This window comes from Phyllostomus discolor, chromosome 9, assembly GCF_004126475.2.
Source record: "Phyllostomus discolor isolate MPI-MPIP mPhyDis1 chromosome 9, mPhyDis1.pri.v3, whole genome shotgun sequence".
NCBI classification, from domain to species: Eukaryota; Metazoa; Chordata; class Mammalia; order Chiroptera; family Phyllostomidae; genus Phyllostomus; species Phyllostomus discolor.
In genome coordinates, this window is record NC_040911.2 from 58,479,450 (window position 1) to 58,503,734 (window position 24,285).

The following is a 24,285-nucleotide window of genomic DNA, read 5'->3' on the forward strand; positions in this document are numbered from 1 at the left end:
AACATACCAATGGCATGTTTCACAGATCTAGAACAAATATTCCAAAAATTTATACAGAACCAAAAACAACCCCAACTATCCTCAGCAATCTTCAGAAAGAAGAAAAAAGTTGAAGGGATTACAATATCTGGTATCAAACTATACTACAAGGCCACAGTAATCAAAACAGTCTGGTACTGGTATAAGAACAGGCACATATGTCAATAAAACAGAATAGAGTTCAGAAATAAATCCATGTCTTTATGGTCAATTAATATTTGTAAAGGAGGCAAGGGTATACAATGGAGTAAAGAGTCTCTTCAATAAATGGTGTTGGGAGAACTGGACTAAAAAAAAATGAAACTACACCACTAACTTACACCACACAGAATAAACTCAAAATGGATAACACTTAAATATAAGCAGTGATACCATAACAATTCTAGAGGAAAACACAGGCAGTAAAATTTCGGATATCTCACACAGCAATATTTTTGCCAATATATGTCCTACATCAAGGGAAATAAAAGAAAAAGTAAACAAATGGGACTACATCAAATTAAAAAGCTTCTGTATAGCTGAAGAAACCATCATCAAATGAAAGGGTAACCAACTGTATGGGAGATCGTATATGCCAATGATACATCAGACAAGGTTTTAGTCTCCAAAATATATAAAGAACCAGGAAGACAAATAATCCAATTAAAAAACAGGCAAAGGACCTGAATAGACACTTCTCCAAGGTGGACATACTAATGACCCACAGACTTATGAAAAAAATGTCCAACAGCACTAGCCATCAGAGAAATGCAAATTAAAAGCACAATGAGATATCACCTCACACTTCTCAGAATGGCTATTATTAATAAATCAACAAATAGCAAGTGCTGGCAAGGATGTAGAGAAAAGGGAACCCTATTATATTGTTGATGGGAATGCAGACTGGTGCAGCCACTTTGGAAAACAGTATGACATTTCCTCAAAAAATTACAAGTGAAACTGCCTTTTGACCTAGTAATTCCACTGCTGGGAATATACCTGAAGAATCCCAGAACACCAATTCAAATGAATTTTAGGCACCCCCATGTTCATGGCAGCACTATTTACAATAGCAAAGATTTGGAAACACTCTAAGTGCCCATCAGTACAGGAGTGGATAAAAAAACTTTGGTATATTTACACAATGGATTACTATGCAGCAGAAAGAAAGAAGAAATTCCTACCTTTTGTGACAAGCATAAATGGAACTGGAGACTAGTATGTTCATTGAAATAAGTCAGGTGGTGAAATACCACATGATCTCACTTATAAGAGGTATGTAATGAATAAAATAAACTAATGAGCAAAATAAAACCAGAGGGATAGAACAGACCAACAGCTTTAAGAGTGGAGTGAGGAGGCTGGAACTGACTGAAAGGTGAAGGGATTAGTCAAAGAACATGGTGAAGGACACAAGGACAATGGTGAGGGGACTGATCATGGGAAGGGGGGCTAGAGGAGGGGTGAAGAGGGAAAAAGTGGGACAACTGTAATAGCATAAAAAACATTTTTTGCCCTGGCTGGCGTAGCTCAGTGGGTTGAGGGCGGGCTGCGAACCAAAGTGTCGCAGGTTCGATTCCCAGTCAGGCCACATACCTGGATTGCAGGCCACGGCCCCCAGCAACCGCACATTGATGTTTCTCTCTCTCTCTTTCTCTCTCCCTTCCCTCTCTAAAACTAAATAAATAAGATCTTTAAAAACTGTATTTTTTTTAAGACTTCTGATCAAGATGGACGCATAGACAGACACACTGTGCCTCCTTGCACAACCAAGATAGGGACAACAACAATTTAGAAACAGAATAACAACCAGAACTGACAGAAAATTGAACTGTATGGAAGTCGGACAACCAAGGAGTTAAAATAGACACATTCATCCAGACCAGTAGGAGGGACAGAGTCAGGAAGCTGGGTGGAAAAGGGTCTTGTGGCACATTAGGAGCGGGTGCAAAGACCGCAGCAGGCAGACCCTGGGCGCACAAGTGGCATCTGGCAAACCCCAGCCGAGAGGTGGCAACCGGCAGGCCCAGCGAGGTGGTGACTGTGAAGCAAGGCACTACGCGCAACCCAGCAACTCAGGATCCCAGCACTGGGAAATAGAGCCTTGGGGCACTGATTGAAAACACCTGTGGGGGTTGAGATGCTAGGAGAGACTCCCAGCCTCACAGAAGAGGTTGTTGGAAAGACCCATAGGGTGTACAAGCCCACCCACACGGGAATCATTACCAGAAAAGTCCAGTTTGCTTGGGGAAAGCGGCGGAAGGGATTGAAATCGGCAGAGAGAGGAGCAAGCACCATAGTTCCCTCTTTGACCCTGTCCCCACATAAAGCATCACGCCCAGCAACTGAGTTGTCCCGCTCAGGTGAACACCTAAGACTCCGCCCCTTAACGTAACAGGTGCGACCAGACCCACCCCCCACCCCCCAAAAAGATGGCTCAAACAGAAGAACAAATGAAAGCCCCATAATCCATCCTTTTAAGCGACCAAGGGACAGCCAACCTATTGGATGCACAGTTCAAAACACTGGTGATAAGGATGCTTACAGAATTGGTTGATTTTGGTCACAAATTAGATGAAAAAAATGAAGGCTGTGCTAAGTGAAATGAAGAAAAATACACAGGGAACCAATAATGATGGAAAGAAAACTGGGTCTCACATCAATGGAGTGGACCAGAAGGAAGAAAGAAACAACCACACAGAAAAGAATGAAGAAATAGGAATTCAAAAAAATGAGGAGAGGCTTAGGAACCTCCGGGACATTTTTAAACGTTCCAACATCTAAATTATAGGAGTGCCAGAAGAAGAAGAAGAGCAACAAGTGGAAAACTTATTTGAACAAATAATAAAGGAGAACTTCCCCAATGTAGCAAAGGAAATAGACTTCTAGGAAGTCCAGGAAACTCCGAGTCCCAAAGAAGTTGGACCCAAGGAGGAACACACCAAAGCACATCACAATTACATTAGCCAAGGTAAAAATGAAGGAGAGAATCCTAGAAGCAATAAGAGATAAGGACACAGGAACCTACAAAGGAGTGCCCATCAGACTGTCAGCTGATTTCTCAAAAGCAACCTTGCAGGCAAGAAGGGGCTGAAAGGAACCATTCCAAGTCATGAAAGGCAAGGACCTACATCCAAGATTGCTCTATCCAGCAAAGCTTTCGTTTAGAATGGAAGGGCAGATAAAGTGCTTCTCAGATACGGTCAAGTTAAAGGAGTTCATCATCACCAAGCTCTTACTATATGAACTGCTAAAGGAACTTATCTAAGAAAAAGAAGATGATCTAAAATATGAACAGTAAAATGACAACAAACTCACAACTACCAACAACTGAGCCTGAAAAAAACAAACTAAGCAAACAACTAGAACAGGAACAGATCTCCACAGAAATGGAGATCACATGGAGGGTTATCAACAAGGAAGTGGGAGGAAGAGAAAGGGGGAAAAGGTTCAGAGAATAAGTAGCATAGAGTATAGGTTGAAAATAGGGGGAGAATAAGAATAGTATGGGAAATGTAGAAGCTAAAGAACTTATAAATATGACACATGGACATGACTAAAGGGGGGGATAATGGGTGGGAGAGGGTATACAGGGTGGAGGGGAGTGAAGGGGGGGAAATGGGACAACTGTAATAGCATAATCAATAAAATATAACATAAATAAAATAAAGTATTTTTTTAAAAAAGAACATTGAGACCCTTCTGGAAAGGATTCACCATTCTAGATGGCATTAAAAATATTTGTGATTCATAAGAAGAGGTCAAATTATCAACAGTAACAGGAGTTTGGAAAAAAGTTAATTCAACTCTCATGGATGACTCTGAAGGATGAGTTTAGTGAAGGCAGTAACTGCAGATATGGTAGAAACAGCAAGAGAAGCAGAATTAGTAGTAGTGCCTGAAAATATGACTAAATTCCTACAATCTCATGATAAAACTCAATGAGGAGTTGCTTCTTATGGATAAGGAAAACAATGGTTTTTCTGAGATGGAATCCACCCTTGGTGAAGATGCTCTGAAGACTGTTGAAAAGATAACAAAGGATTTAGAATATTACATAAACTTAGCTGATAAAACATTGGCACAATTTTAGAGGAACAACTCCAATTTTGAATGAAGTTCCAGTTTGGGTAAAATACTCTCAAACAGTATTGCATGCCACATGGAAATTGTTGATGAACAGAAAGAGTCAATGTATGCATCAAACTCTATTATCCTATTTTAAGAAATTGCCACAGTCACCCCACCCATCAGCAATCGCTACTCTGATCAGTCAGCAGCCAGCAACATCGAAGCAAAACCCTCCACAGGCAAAAAAGATTATGATTCACTGAATGCTCAAATGACAATTAGCATTTTATAGCAATTAAGCACTTTTTAATTAAGGTATGTACATTGTCTTTTTAGACATAATGCCATTGCACTCTTAACAGACTACAGTATAGTATAATCATAGCTTTTATATGCACTGGAAAACTAAAAAATTAAAGAGTGACTTGTTTTTTGCAATATTTGCTTTATGTGCTGGTCTAGAACTAAACCAAAATATTTCTGAGGTATACCTGTACAAATATTGATTGCCTGCTATGAACCAGGCACAGGTATAGGTACTTAGAATGAATAATTCAACAAAATGAACAAAAAGTCTCTGTTCTCACAGAACTTACAGCCCAGCATACCTAATCACATAACTAAAGGAACATTCCACCAGAAACAAAATTATGAAAAATACACCATTTCAGAATTACAGTATGATCTCTTCAAACTCTGCACTGATTTTTCTGAAAACTATAAAACACTGTAACAAAAACATCCAAATGTCCATCAACTGATGAATGGATTAGATACATACATCCATACAATGGAATATTATTCAGCCATAAATCTAAATAAAGTTCTGACACAGGTTACCACATTACTGAACCTTGAAAACATGCTAAATGACAAACCCAATAGGCTACATATGCATGATTTCACTTTTATGAAAAATTCATAATAGGTGCCCTGGCTGGTATGGCTCAGTAGATTGAGTGCCGGCCTGTGAACCAAAGTGTCACCGGTTTGATTCCCAGTCAGGGTACATGCTTGGGTTGCAGGTCAGGTCCCCAAGGTGGGGGTAGGGGGGTATTCGCATGAGAGGCAACCACACATTGATATTTCTCTCCTCTTTCTCCCTCCCTTCCCCTCTGTCTAAAAACAAATAAACAAAGTCTTTTTAAAAAATCATAATAAGCAAATCTATAAAGACAGAAGGTAGATTAGTGATTTCTAGGGGCTGGGAAGAGGAAAGAGAATATGGGAGTTAAACTGATAACAGTTGCAGGGTTTCTTTTAGGGGTGATGAAGATGTTGTAGAATAAGATGCACAACTCTGTAAATACAGTAAAAAAACACCAAATTATATACTTTAAAAGGTCAAACTACAGTAAGTGAATTGTATCTCAGCACATCTATTTCTTTAACTTACTGAAAAAAATTAAAGGACACAAATATATGGAAGGATATACCACACTCATGAATTGGATGATTTAGTATGGTAATAATGTCACCTGATCTATAAATTCAGTATCAGTCAAAATCTTAATTAGTTTTTAAAATGGAACTTGACAGATTATAAAATTTACATGAAAATGCAAAGTGTCAGAAATAGTTGAGAAACTCTTAAAAAAGAACAAGGTAGGAATGCTTGCTCAAGACATATTATAAATTTACAATAATTATAACAGTGTGGAATTGGTGCAAGAATAGAAGAGAAAGTCCCCCATCTAAAATATACAGATATACTGACACTCGATTTATGACAAAAGTGGCACCACCCCACAGAGCAGCAAGGAAAGGAGAATCTTTTCAATAAATGGTGCTGGTCATCTCAATACCCACCTTCAAATCCAACTTGACTCATCAAAAATTCAATCCCAGTACTATAGATCTCTTTGTGAAAGGTAAAACAATATAGTTCTTAAAAGAATACATAAAAATATCTTCATAACTTTCACATACATACATATACCACTCAGGTTCATTTAGCAGAAATAACTCAGAACTTTGGAAAGCAGTATTCTTACAATTATGGTTTTACCATAGTGAAAAGGATATAAATCAGAAGCAGACAAAAGAAAAGACACATAGCATGAGACCTGGTAGGGTCCCAACACAAAACTTCTGGTGTCCTCTTCCTGTGCAGTCAAGACACATCACTTTCCTGGCACCCTGATGTGTAACAATACACACAGTAATGTCAATCAGGGAAACTCACACAAGCTCTGGAGTCCAGAACTTTTACTGGGGATTCACTTTATAGGTAAAGGGATTAGGAAATACAAATTGTTAGTTACAGAATAGTAATGGAAATGTAAAGTACAGTAAAGGGGATATAGTCAATTATATCCTAACAACTATACATAGTGTTAGAAGGGTATGAGATTTATCAGGATGATCACTTAGTAAGTTATATATTGTCTAACCACTGGGGTATATCCCTGAAAGCAATATAATATTGTATTTCAACTATAATTGAAAAATAATTATTTAAAATAAATAAATATAATTTCCAAAATCATTACAGCTTGGACTAGTATTAAATTTATGAATAAACTTTCATTATCTGAAATCTTTGGTTATCTGGACGCTACAAGATTACAAGTTTAAAGCTAGACACTACAAAAGCAACGTAAAATAAGTAATATATATTTGGTCACATTAAAGCTCCAATTATGACAATAAAATTGATGTAGTAATTCATAGATGTATATAAATTAATGACAGTTAATATATCTGAAAGCTAAAATTTAAGCTTTAAAATTTTCATCTTGTTTATTATATGTATTTGTGTATATTTAAACTTACATATAAAGTTATATTAGAATTGTGAAACTGAGAACCTTATGAATAATAAAGAGAAAAAAACTAACAATTCAAGGGAACATGGTCTTTGAATGTTCAGTCTGCTCTTTAAAAAAGCAAAGAAAAAAATATATCTTATTTGGTGGCTTTTACAAAGAACAGAACTTTCTTATCTCATAGAGAGGATCCTAAATCTTTGTGGTTTAGTGCTGATTTTTTTATTCACTTTCTGACTAAAATTTCTTATTTCTGAAAGGGTTAAAATTTCTACTAATTGTTATTGCTAGAATTAACTTAAATGTTATTTTTGGTTATTTGTATAGCTAAGACTTCAATTAATTTTTGTCTTAAAACATCCATGACTTAGGTCTATACACTAACACTATAAAATGTTTCTTTAATAATTATTTTTGATATAGATTTTTCTAGATCTAGACTCCAAATATTACATAATAAAAATGTTAAAATGTTTTTTAAAAAGTAAAATACTAGTAAATACTATTTTAGAACTACGCAAGAACCTCAGCATTTTCCAAATTTATAAATTAGAATAACAGTGTTAACTTACTTCTTCAGCAGACATGTGAAATCGTAAAACATTTGGCAAAACGCTGCCATATTCCCACCTCAGTGCTCTAATCCGAAGCAATCGGTCATACCTAGGATATTAAGAAGGTATTAGATGGCTTAACAAAAGGGATATTAGAAGTTGTTTTATCAGGAAAGACTTGAGCCTCGTAAGTGTATTATGTGGATTCTATTTGGCTCCTGAGGCAAACCAGTTGTAAGGTCACCTTTGGGACAGTGCAGAAAACATGAATATGGATTGTAAAGACATCTTATTTATTAGAGATGCATACTAAAGTATTCAGTGATAAAATGTCTTGATGCTGTGCAATAGTGTAGCATAAATAAGTAACATGAAACAAATATGGCAAACATTAGAAATTGTTACAAACAGCCCTGGCCGGGATACCAAAGGGTCACAGGTTCCATCCCCAGTCAGGGTGCATATGTGAGGCAACAAACCAATGTTTGTTTATTTTTTTCTTCTCTTCTCTTCTCCCCTCCCCTCCCTTCTCTTCTCTTTTCTCTCTCTCTCTCTCCCTCCCTCCCTCCCTCCCTCTCTCTCACTCCCCCTTACTCTCTCTCTAAAATCAATAAACATATCTTTGGGTGAGGATTAAAATAAAATTGTTACACATGTATGATGGTTCCATGGGGTTTCATAACACTATTCTCTCTAGTTTTATGAACATTATAATTTTTCATGATAAAAAGTTTTAAAATGGAAAAAAAAGAATTTGGAATGTTTATAAAGAGACAAATCTAAGAATTTGTTTTCATTTGAAATGGTTAATTAGGAAACCACATTAAAAATGCTCCACTGTTCCCTGACATCCCCAAGCAAAAACTGAGAGGCTTACAGGTATGCTATAGTGCAGCGTCGGTTTCTTAGCAAAGAACAATGTCGAAATTTGATGGTTGGTATCAAATCACTTCGTCCACCTGACTTTGCTTCATTACTAGTAACAAATGAATAGGAAAAGAACAAATAGGTATATTTCAGTATAAATAAAATTTTCAAAGTCAACAATTGACTTACATTCTCGTTTTTATCAGCAGTTAACCTAAGCAAATAGTAATAGCCTCTACTTCAGAGTTTTTATTAATATGTTAAAAGAGAAAAAAGCCAAATAATTTACCTAAGATTATAATAATATGATCATTTCATTTAACCATTCAGTACTTTGCATTTTTGTACACTGACTAATCTCCATTATTTCCAAAAAACAAAAACTGTGTTTACTCACTTTTTGAAATTCCTTTATCATGCTAGGATAAGAGACAAATCTAATGTCATGGTTCCTCAGATTACGGTCCTATATCATGTTTGTTGATCTTCAACAAATACACATGTACTGTACTTCAGTGTTCTTCACACAGAAAGACAATTTTGATTCTACCCTATAAATGTCCTTAGATATTAAACAAAATCTTAAAACCAGATGTACAATTATTTAATGGGTATAGAGTGTCAGTATAACAAGATGAGAAGTTATAAAGGTGGATGGTGGTAATAGTTGCACAACATATGAATGTATTTAATACTATTGAACTGTACATTTAGAAATGATTAAGATGGCAAATTTTATGTTATGTGTATTTTACTACAATTTTTAAAAATTGGGGAAAAACCTAAAACCAAACATGCAGAAAAAATAAAAATCTACTTCAGAGTTTTAAAAGAAACCATGTAATACCTGGCTGGTGTAGCTCAGTGGATTGAGTGCCAACCTGTGAACCAAAGGGTGGCCGATTCAATTCCCAGTCAGAGCACATGCCTGGGTTGTGGGCCAGGTCCTCAGTCAGGGGTGTGCAAGAGGCAACCATACATTGCTATTTCTCTCCTTCTCTTTCTCCCTCCTTTCCACTATCTCTAAAAATAAGTAAATAAAGCCTTAAAAAAAAAAGAAACGATAAAAAGGATTTCTTCATGGAGTGCATGTTGAAGGCCCTGAAAATTATATGTCCCACCCAATCATGTCTTTTAGATATAGTCTACATACTTCTGCTACTCTGTGAAAGTCAGATTTATTCTCCATTGTTTACAATGTGTTCTGAACTATAAAATAATAATACAAATACTATGTACCTAACATAACATGAGTACTTTATTAAGTACATAAGGACTTCCTAAAAAATTCACATTTGCACATGAGTAATTTAAAAGAAATAGAGTCTTCATTTAGTACATATTAAATAAATTTCTTTTGACAAATAATTTTAATCAACAATTAGTAATGGTGATTGTCCCCTCAGAAAGAAACTAGGATAGGAAACAAAATTTTGGATTATGAATTTGCAAAGGGTACAAATACAGGGAATACAGAAAAATAATCCTTCCCTTATTGGCTAAGGCCTCTTAGGCCACCTCTCTGTTCACTTTTTACCTAGTCCAAGTCACCTCTGCTGTCACCTATATGACCAGCATGCCTCCCTCTCCCCTCAACTCCTCCATCCACTGTCCACACAGTAGACAATGTGATCATTTAAAACACAAATGCACCACCACCTGCCCCACGCATTTCAAGATCTTAGCTGATATCACGCTTTGGCTGCTTACTAAGCTTCAGTCACACTGACCTTCTTTAAGTGTTAGTTTCTCTGAGCACCCCACCCTCTTTCATGACTCAGGGAATTTGTATATGCTCTTCCTTCTACCTAGAATGCTCTCTGTCCGCAATTACTGCCTTGTTAAAAACCTGCTTCTCCTTCAGGCCTCAGCTGACATTTCCCTTCCTTGGAGAGAATTTCCTGATTCCTCAATCTAGTTATATCTTCGTTATTCTCTGTCCTAGCATGCTGTTGTGTTTATAGCATGAATCCCAATTTGGTCTATCTGTATTCTGCATTAGACCGTGAAGGCCATAGTGACAGAAATCTTGACTACTGTGTTTACAATGAAAATACCAGAGCCATTTATCAGCACATAATTGTTTAGTCCACATTTGTTAAATGAATAAATGAATTGAGTTTAGGACTTTACATTTACCACAGACCTGTTGTGGTTCATGTCCTCATTCCATCTATAGACTTTTCTGTATCCATCCTTAAACACTGTAGTTGAAAATGTTCCTGTTGTTCTGTAAGCTCCACCAATTTTATTAGCATACTGATTTCTATATCCAAGTAACTGATAAAGACATTGTGCCTTATAAGGCCAATGATGAAACCTCATGTCACAGATCTTCTCTCTAGGTTGGTTGACTTCTAGAGAAGTTAGATTAACTTCTGTCTAGGCTGAGATCTGAATACCTCAACTATGATCTAGAAGTTGGTGTCTGTAAGACACCTTTGTGTCTTACTCTTCAGGAAATCACAAGGATCTATGAAGTTTGTTATACAGCTCAAATTCTCCATTGTGTCAACTACTATGCTTAGCTCTAAATATTCTATAAACCCAGAGCTCTCTCACCTCCAACCTGTATCCTTTTGTAGCACTAGTACTTAATGAACTCCATTCAAGCTATTGGAAATCACACTGCTCCTGCTAAATTTACATATTTCCCATTCTGTCATCGATGCACTAAGGTATACATAAATGAAAACAAGCAGTGGAAATTATATATTTCACTTTATTAAGGTTTTTATTTGCTTATATATCATCTCTTTTAGGTCTATCCTAATATCTTTCAAGTCATATCAGTCAAATGACAAATGTTTACTTAGCATCTTCCATATGCCAAGTGCTACTTAAATGGCCATAGATATAACTGTGATCAACACAATCCCTTTGGTTCTATACACCTAGAGAATAATCAGGCTCACAGAGAATTGAAAAAACAGAAAAAAAAAAAATCCAAAAACTGATATAAGATTATCTGATTTCAATATCAGTTTTTAAACTTTTTTAAAGTATGAATGTTATCAAAACTTACACATCAGACTGGTTTTGTTCATATAAATTTTTCATCTCCTCCAGAATCTGCCTGAGTCCATCCTCCTAGAACATACAAAACAGTATTCATCCACATTCATTAATTTCCCCCACCAAGTCAGTAGCAATATTCTGTCTATACTGTTTATCTTTGATTTACATATCTTATTTAAAAGCAATAGTCGTTTCACACCTACTGTAAGTGTTGGTGAGAATGGAGAGAAATTGGAACCCTCATACATTGCAGGTAAGAATGTAAAATAGTATAGTGCTGTGGAAAACAGTCTAATGGTTCCTCAAAAAGATTAACATATTGCCATATTATCTAGCAATTCCACTCCTAAATATATACTCAAGATAATTAAAAATATATGTTCTTAAAAAACATGTACACAAATCTTCAAAGCAGCATTATTCACAACAGCTCAAAAGTAGAAACAACCCTGGCTGGCATGGCTCAGTGGATTGAGTGTGGGCCTGCAAACCAAAGGGTCACTGGTTCAATTCCCAGTCAGGGCACATGCCTGGGTTGCCAGCTAGGTCCCCAGTAGGTGCTGCAAGAGTGCAACCATACATTGATGTTTCTCTCCCTCTTTCTCCTTCCTTTCCCCTCTCTCTAAAAATAAATAAATAAATATACTCTTTAAAAATAAAAAAAGGGGGAAATAACCCAAATGTCCATCCCCTGATGAACAAATAAACCAAATATGGTATATCCATTTGATGGACCATAAAAAGCAATGCAATACCGATACATGCATCAGCACGGGTGAACTGTGAAAACATTATGCTAAGTGAAACAAACCTGACACAAAGGACAAATACTATGAGTCCACTTATCTGAAATATCCAGAATATGCAAATTCATAGAGACAGAAAGTAGAGTAGACGTTACCAAGGCCTGGGGGAGGTACAAATGGGAAGTTATTGCTTAATGGTTGCAGAGTTTCTGTTCAGGGTGATGAAAATGTTTTGAATATATGGTTGACAGTTATACAACACCATGAATATAATTAATGTTACTGAGGTATACAGTAACCATGGTTACTGTACCAATGGTACCAATGGTTACCATTTAAAATGGTTAAAATGGTAACTTTTGTTACATATATTTCACCACAATAAAAAAGAAATTAGGAGACCTGGCTGGTGTGGCTCAGTGGATTGAATGCTGACCTGTGAATCAAGGGGTCACCAGTTCGATTCCCAGTTTAGGGTGCATGCCAGGGGTGCATGCCAGGTCCCCAGCTGGGGGCTCACGAGAGGCAACCACACATTGCTGTTTCTCTCTCTCTGTCTCCCTCAATCCCCTCTCCAAAATAAATAAAATCTTTTAAAAAATCAGGAAAAAAATAATAAAAAGTATTACTGATTACACAACCAACATGCTGATTAAGACAATCTCGAATACAATGTACTGAACAAAATAAGTGAGACACAAAGGAATACATACTGTATGATTCCAACTGGCCTTTTATAGAAGTTTGCAACTCATGGCACACTGAATGCAGAAATATGTAAAGACCAATGTAATGTGTAGCTTAGAAAAAGTGAATCTATGGTTGCCTGGTTATAGGCGGGAGGTAGCTACAAAAGGTAAAAAAATGAACACGGGGTAAAAGAAATTTTTTTTAGACTTTTTTAAAAGTTTTTTTTTTTTTTTCAGAGGGGAAGGGAAAGAGAAAGAGAGGGAGAGAAACATCAGTTGGTTGTGGTTCCTTCTTGCAGGCCTCCAAGCAGGGACCTGGCCCGCAACCCAGGCATGTGCCCTGACCAGGAATCTAACCAGTGACCTTTCTGTTCACAGACCAGCATTTGATCTACTGAGCCACACCAGCACAGAGCAGATAACAGAAATCTTGATTGGGGTGCTGGTTATAAGGATGTACCTATTTTGTTGTATATAAATTATACTTCAATAAACTGATGGCAAAAAAAAAAAATCAATAGTCCTACAGAAGAAGTAAAGCATGACAAAAGTAAATAATGTATTATTTACTGAAAAATGATCTTAATGGTTACTATTTAAAAAAGGAAGTGTTTTGGTTTGTACTACAAGAATAGAAAGGCCAAAGGAGTTCTTCTATTATCTACCCTGGGGCAAATTTTTTCAAAATTTGAAAATGTACTTGGAAGGATAAAAGTATTAGTATTCTGAAATTCATAAATGTTACACAATAGGTCTGTCAGCAATTCAAAAATAAGTGACCCATCTATTTTCCCATTCTACTTTTAGGACCAAAATATATGTGTTAACAAAAATGCTTTGGCATTACTGGTACAATTACAAATCACCTATTTAACCCTGCTCAAATACAGGAAAAGATGAAGTTCCTGATGAAAAATGTAAGCATGATTTCTACCTTCCCTTTCATCAGCTGGTTCAGAGAAGATAATGAAGAAATTCTTATTTATTAGAATTCAGATGAATATAGTTTTTATCAGCAAATATTATTTTTAAGAAATAATTTAAACTCTTACACAATAGATCTTCAGGTATATAAAAGACAAGTGTAAAATAATTTTGTAAAGATACACCATCTTTCAGATTTAGATCTATAGTGGGAACTGAATTCATTTTGTGCCCCCACCTCAGGCTGTAAGTCCCTAGGAGCCCAAGATAATTTCACTTAAACTCACTTACCAGTTCTAAATGTAGGAAGTGGGTAACCATTTCAATTTGCTAAACACAGCACCTAACCATGAGAGATTCTGGAATGAACAAGACAGAGTCCCTGCACTACATCCACTATTATCTCACTCAAAAGGATGGTTCTTGAAAGTCATGGGCCTACTGGCCCTCAGATTATAAGATCAATTCTTGGTCTGAACCTGCTCAGCTGCGTCAGAATGACAAGCTTCCACAGGTTGAGTCTTCCCAGGCTGCTGAGTCACCTGAAAAAGGTGGGTTTGTCAGTGGAAGACATGAATCCAACAGAAGGTGCAAAAGGTTCTCCACCAAACTAAGACATAAAAGAGGGAATGATTTTACAATTTCTAAGTCCCGCTCACCAGAAGTAGTAAAGCAACACTTAACCTACACACCTCTGCATTCCATCATCTCTACTGAACATCATCATCCCCACTGCTGTTTCCTAACTTTGGTCCTGAAGTTAAAACAGCAGACTGGAATCTATGCCCTCGTTAAAAGTGAGGCTCTTCCTCCAGTATACTGCAAGTTCAGACAATTCCCTTCACTTGATCCATAATTTCTCTTGGCTGTTTCCTCATCTGCAAAATGAGCTCTTCAATCTTCAAAACAAAACTCACCTTCCCCAAAACACTCTCCCTTCTGAACTCCACAGTTATTTATTCAGCTACCTGAGAGAGAAGCTTCTCAAGATGCCCTAATTCCTTGCCCTCATTTGTTACCCACCCCATCTCCACCCCTGCTCTAATAATTATGAGTCTTATTTGTCTCAAGTTACTAAAACCCAAATACTGATTTCAGGGACCACCGACTAAACAATTTGGGGCACACAAATCTCTTACCTGGTCCTTTATGACCACCCATAACCATCTCTCTGCCTCCATTGTTTCTTCTTTCCAATCCATTCCCCACAGTGCTGCCATAGATACCCCCCAAAACAAAAAATTACCCAATCACTCCCTTGTCTAAAATCCTTTACCAGTTTCCAAATGCCCTATGAGTGAATACCAAAACTCTCTTAGACCTAGAATCCACCTTCTGGTCTCGGCACACACCATTAGTCACCCTTCCTATGTGACCATGTGTCTCTGCAGTCTGCTATATCCTTTAGCTTGGGATACCTAACTTCCTTTCCACACTCCCTTCTCAGAGTGGTGACCTTATCCTCCTAGGCATGGCTCAAAAGCCCCCTCCTCTACCTCAGCTCACGATGGATTTTTCTTTTGTCATCCTCTTTCACACATTCTACAGGGTTGGCCAACGAGTCCATAAAGTTTTTTTCCATAAAATAAAAGGCATGTTTTTCATTTTCACCTATAACTTTATTGATTTGGATATTTTGAGTATGTCAGCTATCTCCTGTATGGTATAACACTGACTGTTCTCAATTAATGTCTCAATTTGACTGGTCTACCCAACTGTGGCAAGTTCAGCAAGAAATCTACAACATGGTACTTTCACAAGTTCAATCAATCATAGCACCTTCTCCATATACTCCACAAATCTTTTTTTGCATTTCAGTTGTTTTTACCTTTCTTGAAATAGTAAAGCATAATATGCTGAAAATGTTGCATAGTTTTTTCCATGTTCAGTACTAAAATGGCCACATAAACATTCACCAATTTTGACAGTTTTTTTAAATGCACACTGATATAAAAGCTGTCACAATCTCATCTAACAAAATTGTTTCAAATGAAGTGAAAGACAACTAAGTGCTACTAGAGCCATCTTACTGAAAAAATGAAATGAACTTCTTGGCTAACCCAATATTACTTATTTTATGCCTCTCTCCCGGCAGAATGTGCCCTGGCAAACATAATGGCTGCCTATAAGAAATGTAGTCTTATATAGAATTTGGAGTGCAGGTCTGAAGCCAGACTACCAGTGTTCAAATCCTTAGCTTTACTTGTTACTGGCTGTCACCATAATCTCCCCAAGTCTCCATATATACAACTGGAAAAAATGGAAAACAACAGTTTAAACCTCATAGGATTATTTATGAGGACAAGAAATAATACAGGTCAAGTGTTTAGCACCCTGATTGGGATAATAGCAATAAAAAAACAAGAAAAATCATAACAGTGATTAGTAGCAGCAGCAGTGGTTTTTAGGCTTAGTCATTACTGGTGAAGTATTGTTCAGAGAACCTGAGGTACATCTTCTCACTGAGCACTCACTACAATAAGAATAGGGTACTATTATTATCATCGTCCCAATTTTGCAGAAAATTGAGCAAACAGAAAGTTTGAGTAACTGACCCAAAGTAACCCAACAGGGCCAGAATCCCCAGCCTGGCTCGAGGCCTAGCTTTTGTCGGAGTACACAACGTATGCTAGGTTATCATGCAACAGAAAAATGTTTGGTTAAGCAAAGGAACAGCAATAAAGTTATAGAAGAGAAGACAGTAACGTAAATATATAAAGAAATGCACCAAATTTTTGAGTGAAGTAAGCACGAAGTCTTTTTTTCTTCCTGTACTGCGGCCTGGTTCCAAAATTTTTGTGCCTGACTTTGGAGTCGACTGCTTGAGAAAGTAAACCATCCAAGGGAAGGGTAAGAGAAAAACCCAGAGAGCACCGCCCCTCCCTGCTCTCAGGCCAGACCCCAACACGCCCATCCAGTCTACCCTGATCCCATCAGCCTCCTCACATTGAATGCCAGCAGCTGCCCTTGGGGTGCGCGCTGCAACTCGCGGACCATCTCCATGGCTCTGTTGCAGAACATGGCGGAGGTAAGGCAGTCCCGTGGCCTTCTCAACCATCCGGTCTCACGCCAAACAGCGCGGTAGGGCTCACAACTTCCAGGTCCTCTGCTACCGGCTCCTACAGTTCTTGATTATCCTCTGCCCCAGCACTGCGCTTTGGCGCCAAACACTCCCAGCCAATAGGAACACGCCGCTGGGTCTCACAACCTACGGTGTCCGTAAAAGGACATCAACCTCCGCTGCTCGTTAGAAGTGAAGGTGTTCTTCCCTAGGGTAGGCCTAGGCAACTAGGGGAGAATTGACAGGTCTCCGTCGGAGCCTGTAAACTGAGCTGATTCATTTTTCGAATTACCAGGCGGCTAAGCTATCAACTTTGCGCGTCACATAGCTCAACGTAAATGCACGTTTGCCAACTTCTTTTTTCCATATGATTCACTCATTTTCGTTTAGGTTCAAAGAGGTGTGCACTTCAAGGTTAAGAACAAAAGCCCAGAAACTCTGTGTGCATCAACGTTAGGATGCAGCATTTCGTTTGTTTAGTTTTGCAGCGTGGGTGTTTTTACACAAAAGGGAAACCAACTTTTATTGGGCATCTGTGTGGTAGGGACTATGACATATATTTCACTTATTAATAATCAGGATTAACCAACCCTAAAGTTGTTTTTAAGACTCTTGGTACTGATTAATTAGGAAACAGAAGTTAGTTAATTTGCCTAAGGTCACACAGACCCTGTATCTAAGCTTTCAACTCCACAGTTCCACCTTTGATGTTAAAGTAGTCATTTTAAAGTATTTGTAAAATAGCTCTAGTCATAAGGTCTACAGAGAGGGAAAAGTGCCCTAGATTAATACCAATTCACAAAGCCATATTCGTGCTTACACGATTATGGAAATTTTCATAAACATGTAGAATAAAAGGCGGTGATTACTGTTATAGGAAATTCATTTTATGTGGTTATTTTTTAAAAGGCCACGTTTTTTAAAAAGCAGTATTACTTGGATTCATTCTAGCTAACCTGAGAAACTATGTCCTCTTTTGCAAATATACAGTGGATGTGTGATTAGAGAAATAAGTATGGGAAGTGACATTTAGCTAAGTATTTTCATTAAATACACAGCTCTGCATTGACCCATACTACAGGATATAGAGCCAAAGATCAACAGCATCCACAGCTTTCTTTTGCCATAAACCTTTTTAATTTTGAACCCCAGGCCTGAGATTCACTTCCTCATCTATGAAGTGAGAACGATAGTATTCACTTCTGAGGGGCTGTGATGATTCTTTATTCTTTCAGCAAATATTTATGAAGTGTCTACTATGTAGCTGATATTGTTCTAGACACTGAATATAAAGCAGTGAACAAAGTCCTTGCTCTAGTCTATGTTCTGGTGTGGGAAAGCAGCCACACACACGTAGAAATACATTGATAAATATTAGTGAAAAACATTAAAAATTCTGTCAAAGAAGGTGAACAGAGTGATGGTGAGACGGCCTGAGGGTTTTGAGTTAATGTTTAGAGAAGGCACAGACCTGAAGTAGGAAGGGAATAAGCCATGGATATGATGCCATTAGGAGGGCTGAAAATTCCAGGCATCAAGAATGCAGTGCAAAGGCCCCAAGGAAGGTTGTGTGATGGTTGGCAAACATGCTACCCACACCCTTCCTGGGGGCCTCTGTATCAACAAGGAGGCAGTGATGTTGGAGCAAGGTGAGTGAGGAAGAGGCTAGTGGCTGAGAGTAGATTGAGGGCTAGAGGCTCTTTCAGAAGCTCTTGGTTTTATTTCCAGTGAGATAAGAGAGCCATTGAAGTTTTGGGCAAAGAAGTGACAGGTCTGGATCTAGGTTTTTAAAAAGACCTCTGAAAAAGTTGAGTTAAGTAGACAGAAGTAAGGCAAAAGTGGGGCCAGGAGACCCAGGAGGCCAATGAGGCTACTAAAATAGACCAAGTGAGAAATGATGGCAGCTTGGGAAAAGTGGTAAGAAGTGAGCGGATCCTGGACAGATTTTGAAATGAGATCCAACAAGGCTTGGGGATATACCTGCTGTGTCAAAAGAAAGGAAGAATCAAGGATGGCCCCAGGGTTTAACCTGAGGAACTGCAGTGATGGCCTCATCATCCCCACTGCCAGCCCAACCTGAAGTGGAAAATGTTATGGATGGAACTGAGGGTGGAAAAAGAGTTGGGAGCTCAGCTTTGAACATAATTTAAGGTGCCTGTTAAATACGAACTAGAGATACAAATGTAGGTGTCACCATTTGGGGTTGGTATTTAAAACCTGGATAAGACCACTCAGAAAGTTAGTGTGGACCAAGAGTTGAGGACCATATAGGCAAGGCCCTAGTATCAGCAAGAAGGAAACAATCTCTTCTCTCTAGCCTCCCCTCCTAGCTTTTTCATGTTTCCATTAAATAGGATTCAATGAGTATTAGAATAAAAAAATTATTTACAGTTTAGTTGCTGGATTCCCAAACCCCAATATGTGTTGCTACATCACTTTAAAGAATTCACCATTTAAATTCCAAAAGTGTGTTTGAAAAAATATGAAAGTTGGTTGTGGTATTTAGTAACATGGTCAATTAAACTGTTTCACAATTTCTAAGTATCACTACAAAGCTAATATGAGGAGCTACTGAACTTCTTAAGATATTTCTAATTGATCTTAAATTATCAGTTGCCAATAGTTTTTACTGACACAAATGTTGAAATTCCAAAAATTACTGAGATAAGCAAATCTCTTGATTGTACATCATTCGTAAAATATAATAACAATGCCACATTTTTTTAAAAAGTCAAAGTTATGAAACTAAATTTGTGAAAATGCTCTTATTTTCTCTTCTCTTTTTAGGATGGATTGAATTAGTCCTGGTGGGAGAATAATTATAAATCATTAGAAAAGAATTGTGATTTGTTACTTTTTCTTCTTCTTAAATATTTTATTCATTTATTTAGAGGGAAAGAATTAAGAGAGGGAGAGACATTGATATGTGAGAGATATATGATTGGTTCCCTTTTGCATACCCCCAACTAGGGACCTGGACTACAAATCTAGGCATGGTCCCTGACTGGGAATCCAACCCGTGATGTTTTGGTTCACAGGCTGGGACTCAATCCACTGAGCCACACTAGGGGGGCGAGGCGGGGAGGGCGGTCATCCAGATTGGGTTTCCAGCAAGTAGATGGAAATGGGCCACATATAAACCTGACAAGCTCAGGTGAAGCCTGGGTGAAGGCTTTATAAACTCAGAGTCCTAAAGTAACCACATAGGATGGTCTGAAATTAAAACTAAAAGCAGATCAGGGCAGGGAGTCACGTTGTAGGCTACAATCTTTCCCAACAAAAGTCAACCTTTTACCTTAACTAAGAGTGTCTACTTTCTTCATTTAAGGTAACATACCTTTGGAATGTCAGAGTAATTTTAGGCAAAGGCACCAATCTAGGGAGATCACAAATCCCCTCATTGTTACTATTGATTATTAACTATCCTGTATTCACCTGCATAAAAGAAGTATGTGTCTACTATGTTACCTTTTATCAATACCAGCGGTTTACACCAGTTTGCTTTCTGCTTCCTCTTTAATCACCAATAGATTACATTTGACCTACTTATATTTTCTCCTTTCATTGTAATGTGTAAAATATGCTGCATGACTATCATTCTTTGGAGCATTTTCTCAACTTGTTGAGGTTTTGCTTCCTGGCAATTGTCAGGTTGGCTCAAATAAACTCAACAATTCTTTACAGATTTGAACATTTCTTACGTGGACGAGCCTTAGGGGAAAGTCAGAAAGCCTGGGGTGGGAATTAAGGGAAACCAACTTGCCACTGTAGCCCTGGATGGGCACTCACTTTCTGGGCAGCTTCCTTTCTGGCTCTGTGAGACAACGGTGAGTACGCAGGCAAAGTAGACCACCAACTGAGGAAGAACCCCAGATCCCATTCGGAGTCAGCGGCTAAGCCTGCCCGGACCGTGACGCTGGTGTGCTTAGGCCCGCCCTTCTCTAAGATGGCTTCCGGTCGGCAGCGGGGAGTCTGGGTGCGCTCCGGGAGGAGCCAGGGCGGAAGCGGAAGCTGATTGGCCCGCGAGTGTCCGTAGCTGCCGTAGCTTGGGGCTGCGATGTGAAGGGTGGGAGCTCCTGCAGGCGTCGTCTCTAAATTGCGGCGACTGCAGCGAGGGAGGCTCGGACAAGGCCAGGGGGCTTCTTCGGCGGCCGGCCGTTTGGGCCGCGGGATGAGGAAGCGGACCGACGCCGTTGCCTTGGAGCATGAACGCTGCGTCGCCTTGGGCTCGTCCTCCCCGGGCTCGACTGCCGCGGTGCTGGACGCAGACTGCCGCCTGAAGCACAACTTGCGCCCGGCTGGCAAGGGGCCAGCTGAGCCGCGTTGCACCGAGGACAAGGACATGAAACGAGCGCTAGGCAGGTGAGGTGAGGGGCGGACCTGGCCCGCAAGCCACCCCTAAACCTCTCACCCTGTCCATAAGTTTCCTGCCAGCGCGAGTGTCCCACACCTACCCTCCTTTCTTTCAGAGTCCTCTTCCGACCTCTTGCACGCCCTCCCCTCTCCTGTCTCTGACCCCCGCATCCTTTCCCCAGGTCCCTACCCACATGAGCACCCCTGCCTGCCCCCTCACAACCCTGTTGTGCTCTTCTGCCCCCTCACCTACCCAGCACTCCAAATCGAGCCCCTTATACGCTTTCCCTGGTGAGCCTGTACGAGCTTACCAGGGAAAGCTCTGGGCTGGATGAGCGTTTTACAGGGAGATAGAGCGGCAGGGAAATCACGACTCCGACTCCGCGTGGGAGAGTAGGGGGATAGGGTGGAAGTAGGCGCCAGATCCTGAGAGCTGTGACTAGCTGCAAATCTTTTCTGTGTTGGACCCAACCCAGTGCCCCTCTCACTAGGTTGGCTTGTACCGAAGCTGACCGGTACCGGGTTTCTCATATCGGGAATTCTTCTAGGGTAACTAGTTGGCAAAAGTGGCATTGTTTGCTCAGAACTGCCAGACCTTTGGGGAAAAGTTAAATGGGCTGCCGGTGTCCAAGGGAAAGAAAGGGTGCACCGCATCCTCAGCTGTTGAAGGAAAACCTGTCATTCCCTCTGCGGTTGGCTCGTGGTGCTTGAAATTTGTCCACTTGATTTGTCTCCTTGGAAATCTTCGTAATGTCGAGAAATCATTTGTGTTCTCCCTTCGCGCCGTAGATGAATAAGTTTATGTAAAACTGATTTCAAAATTGAGATAGGAGCATATTTCACCTGGCCAAATTTCTGTCCCATAAGCTGGTTTCTGAATTATTTGGCTGTTTGTAGAAATGTCATTCATGGCAGTGTTGAAGTCCCGATGTTTCATGGTGTTGGAAGAAGTTAGTGTGTTAATCAGGTGGTGAACAGTTTTTCCCTTTAAGGTGAACTGGAATGCCCTTAATTGACACCGGCCACTTCAGTGTAAAATATTTGTCCAACTAACTCTAAAATATCAATTGTCTAAAAGATCATTAAATTTAAAATATGAATATTTGGGTAAGTGAGAACATTTTTTAAAGCACCTCCCAGAAGGGCGAGGACCAACAGTATTTTTGTTTTTGTATAAAATTATCTAGCAACTAATATCTTTTGTGAAACCAATGTTTTATCTTTTCTGTGGAAAGGTTTATCTACATTAAAAAATTATGATGCCTTTAATGCACTTTTACTAACAGGCTTGGCATAGCACTTAGATTGGGAAATTTTCTTCCTTTAAAGAAAATCAAGTTGTGATGCACAGTAATGTTTGGAGAAACAATGCTGGCCTGACACCTTCCTTGAAAGATATACTGTATTAAAAGGATTTGATTATTTTTATTTTTGTATGGGGGACAAAGAGACATTCAAGTGGTGTTCATATCCATTAAATAAACAAAAGACTGTTAGTATAATAAAAAGAAAAGTAAAGGACAGAAAGGCCAAATTTGTATGTTATACCATGGTTTCCTTCCCTATTGCCTGTAACTCTCCCGGACATTCTCTTGCTTTGTTTTCTCCTGTATCCAGGTCTCTGCTCAAATGTCACATCCTCAGAGAGGCCTTCCCAGACCAGCATATCCAAAATAGCCTTCATGCCACCCCTAACCCCTTGTTCTGTTTATTTTTTCTTCATTGCATTTATCCCTTACCTGACTTGATTTGCTTTATGGGTTGTCTCCTTGCCCACAAGAATGGAAGCACCATGAGAGCAGGGACATTGTTTTTTCCCTCTCTGCTATTCAGTACCTGGAACATAGTAGGTGGGAGAACATATTTATCGAATGAATGACTATGATAAATTTCTAGAAGTGGAATTGCTGGGCCAAGAGGTGTGTGTTAACTTTGAAAGGTAATGCCCGAATGCCCTCCAAAGAAGTTATGGTGATTTGTAACTTCTCCAGCAGTGTCAGCTGCCTCCCCAAATATTGAATAGTACCAGATGTTTTGATCTTTTCTATTTGATTGATGAAAATGACATCTGATTTGTAGCTTTAATTTGTATTTCTTCATTGTGAGGTGGCAGTTTTTCTGCGCTTTTATAAACTATTATATGCCTTTAGGATTATTTATATCTTTCAAAACCCTTCTTTGTTTGGGGTCTTCAACACATTTCTTTCTTTTAAAAAACTGTTATTTATTTACTTTTAAAGAGAGAGGAAGGGAGGGAGAAATAGACGGAGAGAAACATCAATAGGTTATCTCTTGCATACCCCTGACTGGGGCCCTGACCTGCAACCCAGGCATGTGTCCTGGCAGGATCGAACTAACAGCTTTTCAGTTTGCAGGATAGCACTCAGTCCACTGAGCCACACCAGCCAGGACTCTTTTAACTCTCTATTATGTTCAAATATGCAAAAGCAGAGAAGGTGATAATGAGTCTGCATGTATCAATCACTTCATTTCAACAGTTTTCCATATTTTGCCTATCTTGAATCATCTATTCCATTTCCCCCTCCATTTTTTTACAGTGTGGGAGACTAAACTTTTGAAATAATTGATTTCATCTGTAAATATTTCATGGTATGTCTTAAACAAATACGGACTTTCTGAAATATATAACCCCAATGCTATTATCATATTTGTCAAAATTAATAACTTATTATCTAGTTAATATCTAATAACCAATCTATATACACCTCCCTAATTGTCTCAGAAATGTCTTAAGTTGGTTTGTTTTAAAATCCTGTACATTTCTTAAGTTTATTCCTAGTTGTTTTATTTTTTGTTGTGATTTAAAATAGGATCCTGTCTTATGTTATATATTCTTAGTTGTTATATTTAATAATTCTATAATTAGCAATTTATACGATCTTAATTTGCAATAGTTTTTGCGGTCGATTCTCTTGGATTTTCCAGGTATATTATCTTGTTAACTGCAGATAATAAGAATTTTGCCCCTTGTTTTCTAATTTATATTTCGCTCTCTCTTTTTTTTTTTTTTTTTTTTTTTTTTTTGCTGCATTGTATTTCCAGAACAAAGTCAAATAATAAGGATGGTACTGGATATCTTTGTCTTGTTCCTGACTTTAATGGGAATGCTTTTAGTGGTTTATTGAATTGTATCAAATTATGTTTTAGCATCTATGAAATTATCATACAGATTTTCTCCCTTGACCTCAGTTATAG

At 38.6% G+C, this 24,285-nt stretch overlaps 2 protein-coding genes across 5 annotated transcripts in view; one reads left to right on the plus strand and one right to left on the minus strand.

The window, feature by feature from the left end:
* Window positions 1–16,779, minus strand: part of GINS1 (GINS complex subunit 1) — a 35,607-nt gene extending 18,828 nt beyond the window's left edge. Inside the window, exons 1-4 of one of the 3 annotated variants that reach the window (XM_036009421.1) lie at window positions 16,602–16,779; window positions 11,304–11,368; window positions 8,289–8,387; window positions 7,430–7,520 (exon numbers count right to left, since the gene is read on the minus strand). In XM_036009421.1, the coding sequence (XP_035865314.1) occupies window positions 7,430–7,520; window positions 8,289–8,387; window positions 11,304–11,368; window positions 16,602–16,676 (330 nt within the window). In that variant the 5' untranslated portion in view covers window positions 16,677–16,779. The remainder of the gene's footprint in view (window positions 1–7,429; window positions 7,521–8,288; window positions 8,388–11,303; window positions 11,369–16,601) is intronic. The other 2 variants (XM_036009422.1, XM_028524337.2) reach the window with 2 other exon arrangements.
* A 3,868-nt stretch (window positions 16,780–20,647) lies between these two features.
* Window positions 20,648–24,285, plus strand: part of ABHD12 (abhydrolase domain containing 12, lysophospholipase) — an 82,874-nt gene continuing 79,236 nt past the window's right edge. The window contains exon 1 of one of the 2 annotated variants that reach the window (XM_028524501.2): window positions 20,648–21,078. In XM_028524501.2, the coding sequence (XP_028380302.1) occupies window positions 20,888–21,078 (191 nt within the window). In that variant the 5' untranslated portion in view covers window positions 20,648–20,887. The remainder of the gene's footprint in view (window positions 21,079–24,285) is intronic. The other variant, XM_036009420.1, reaches the window with a different exon arrangement.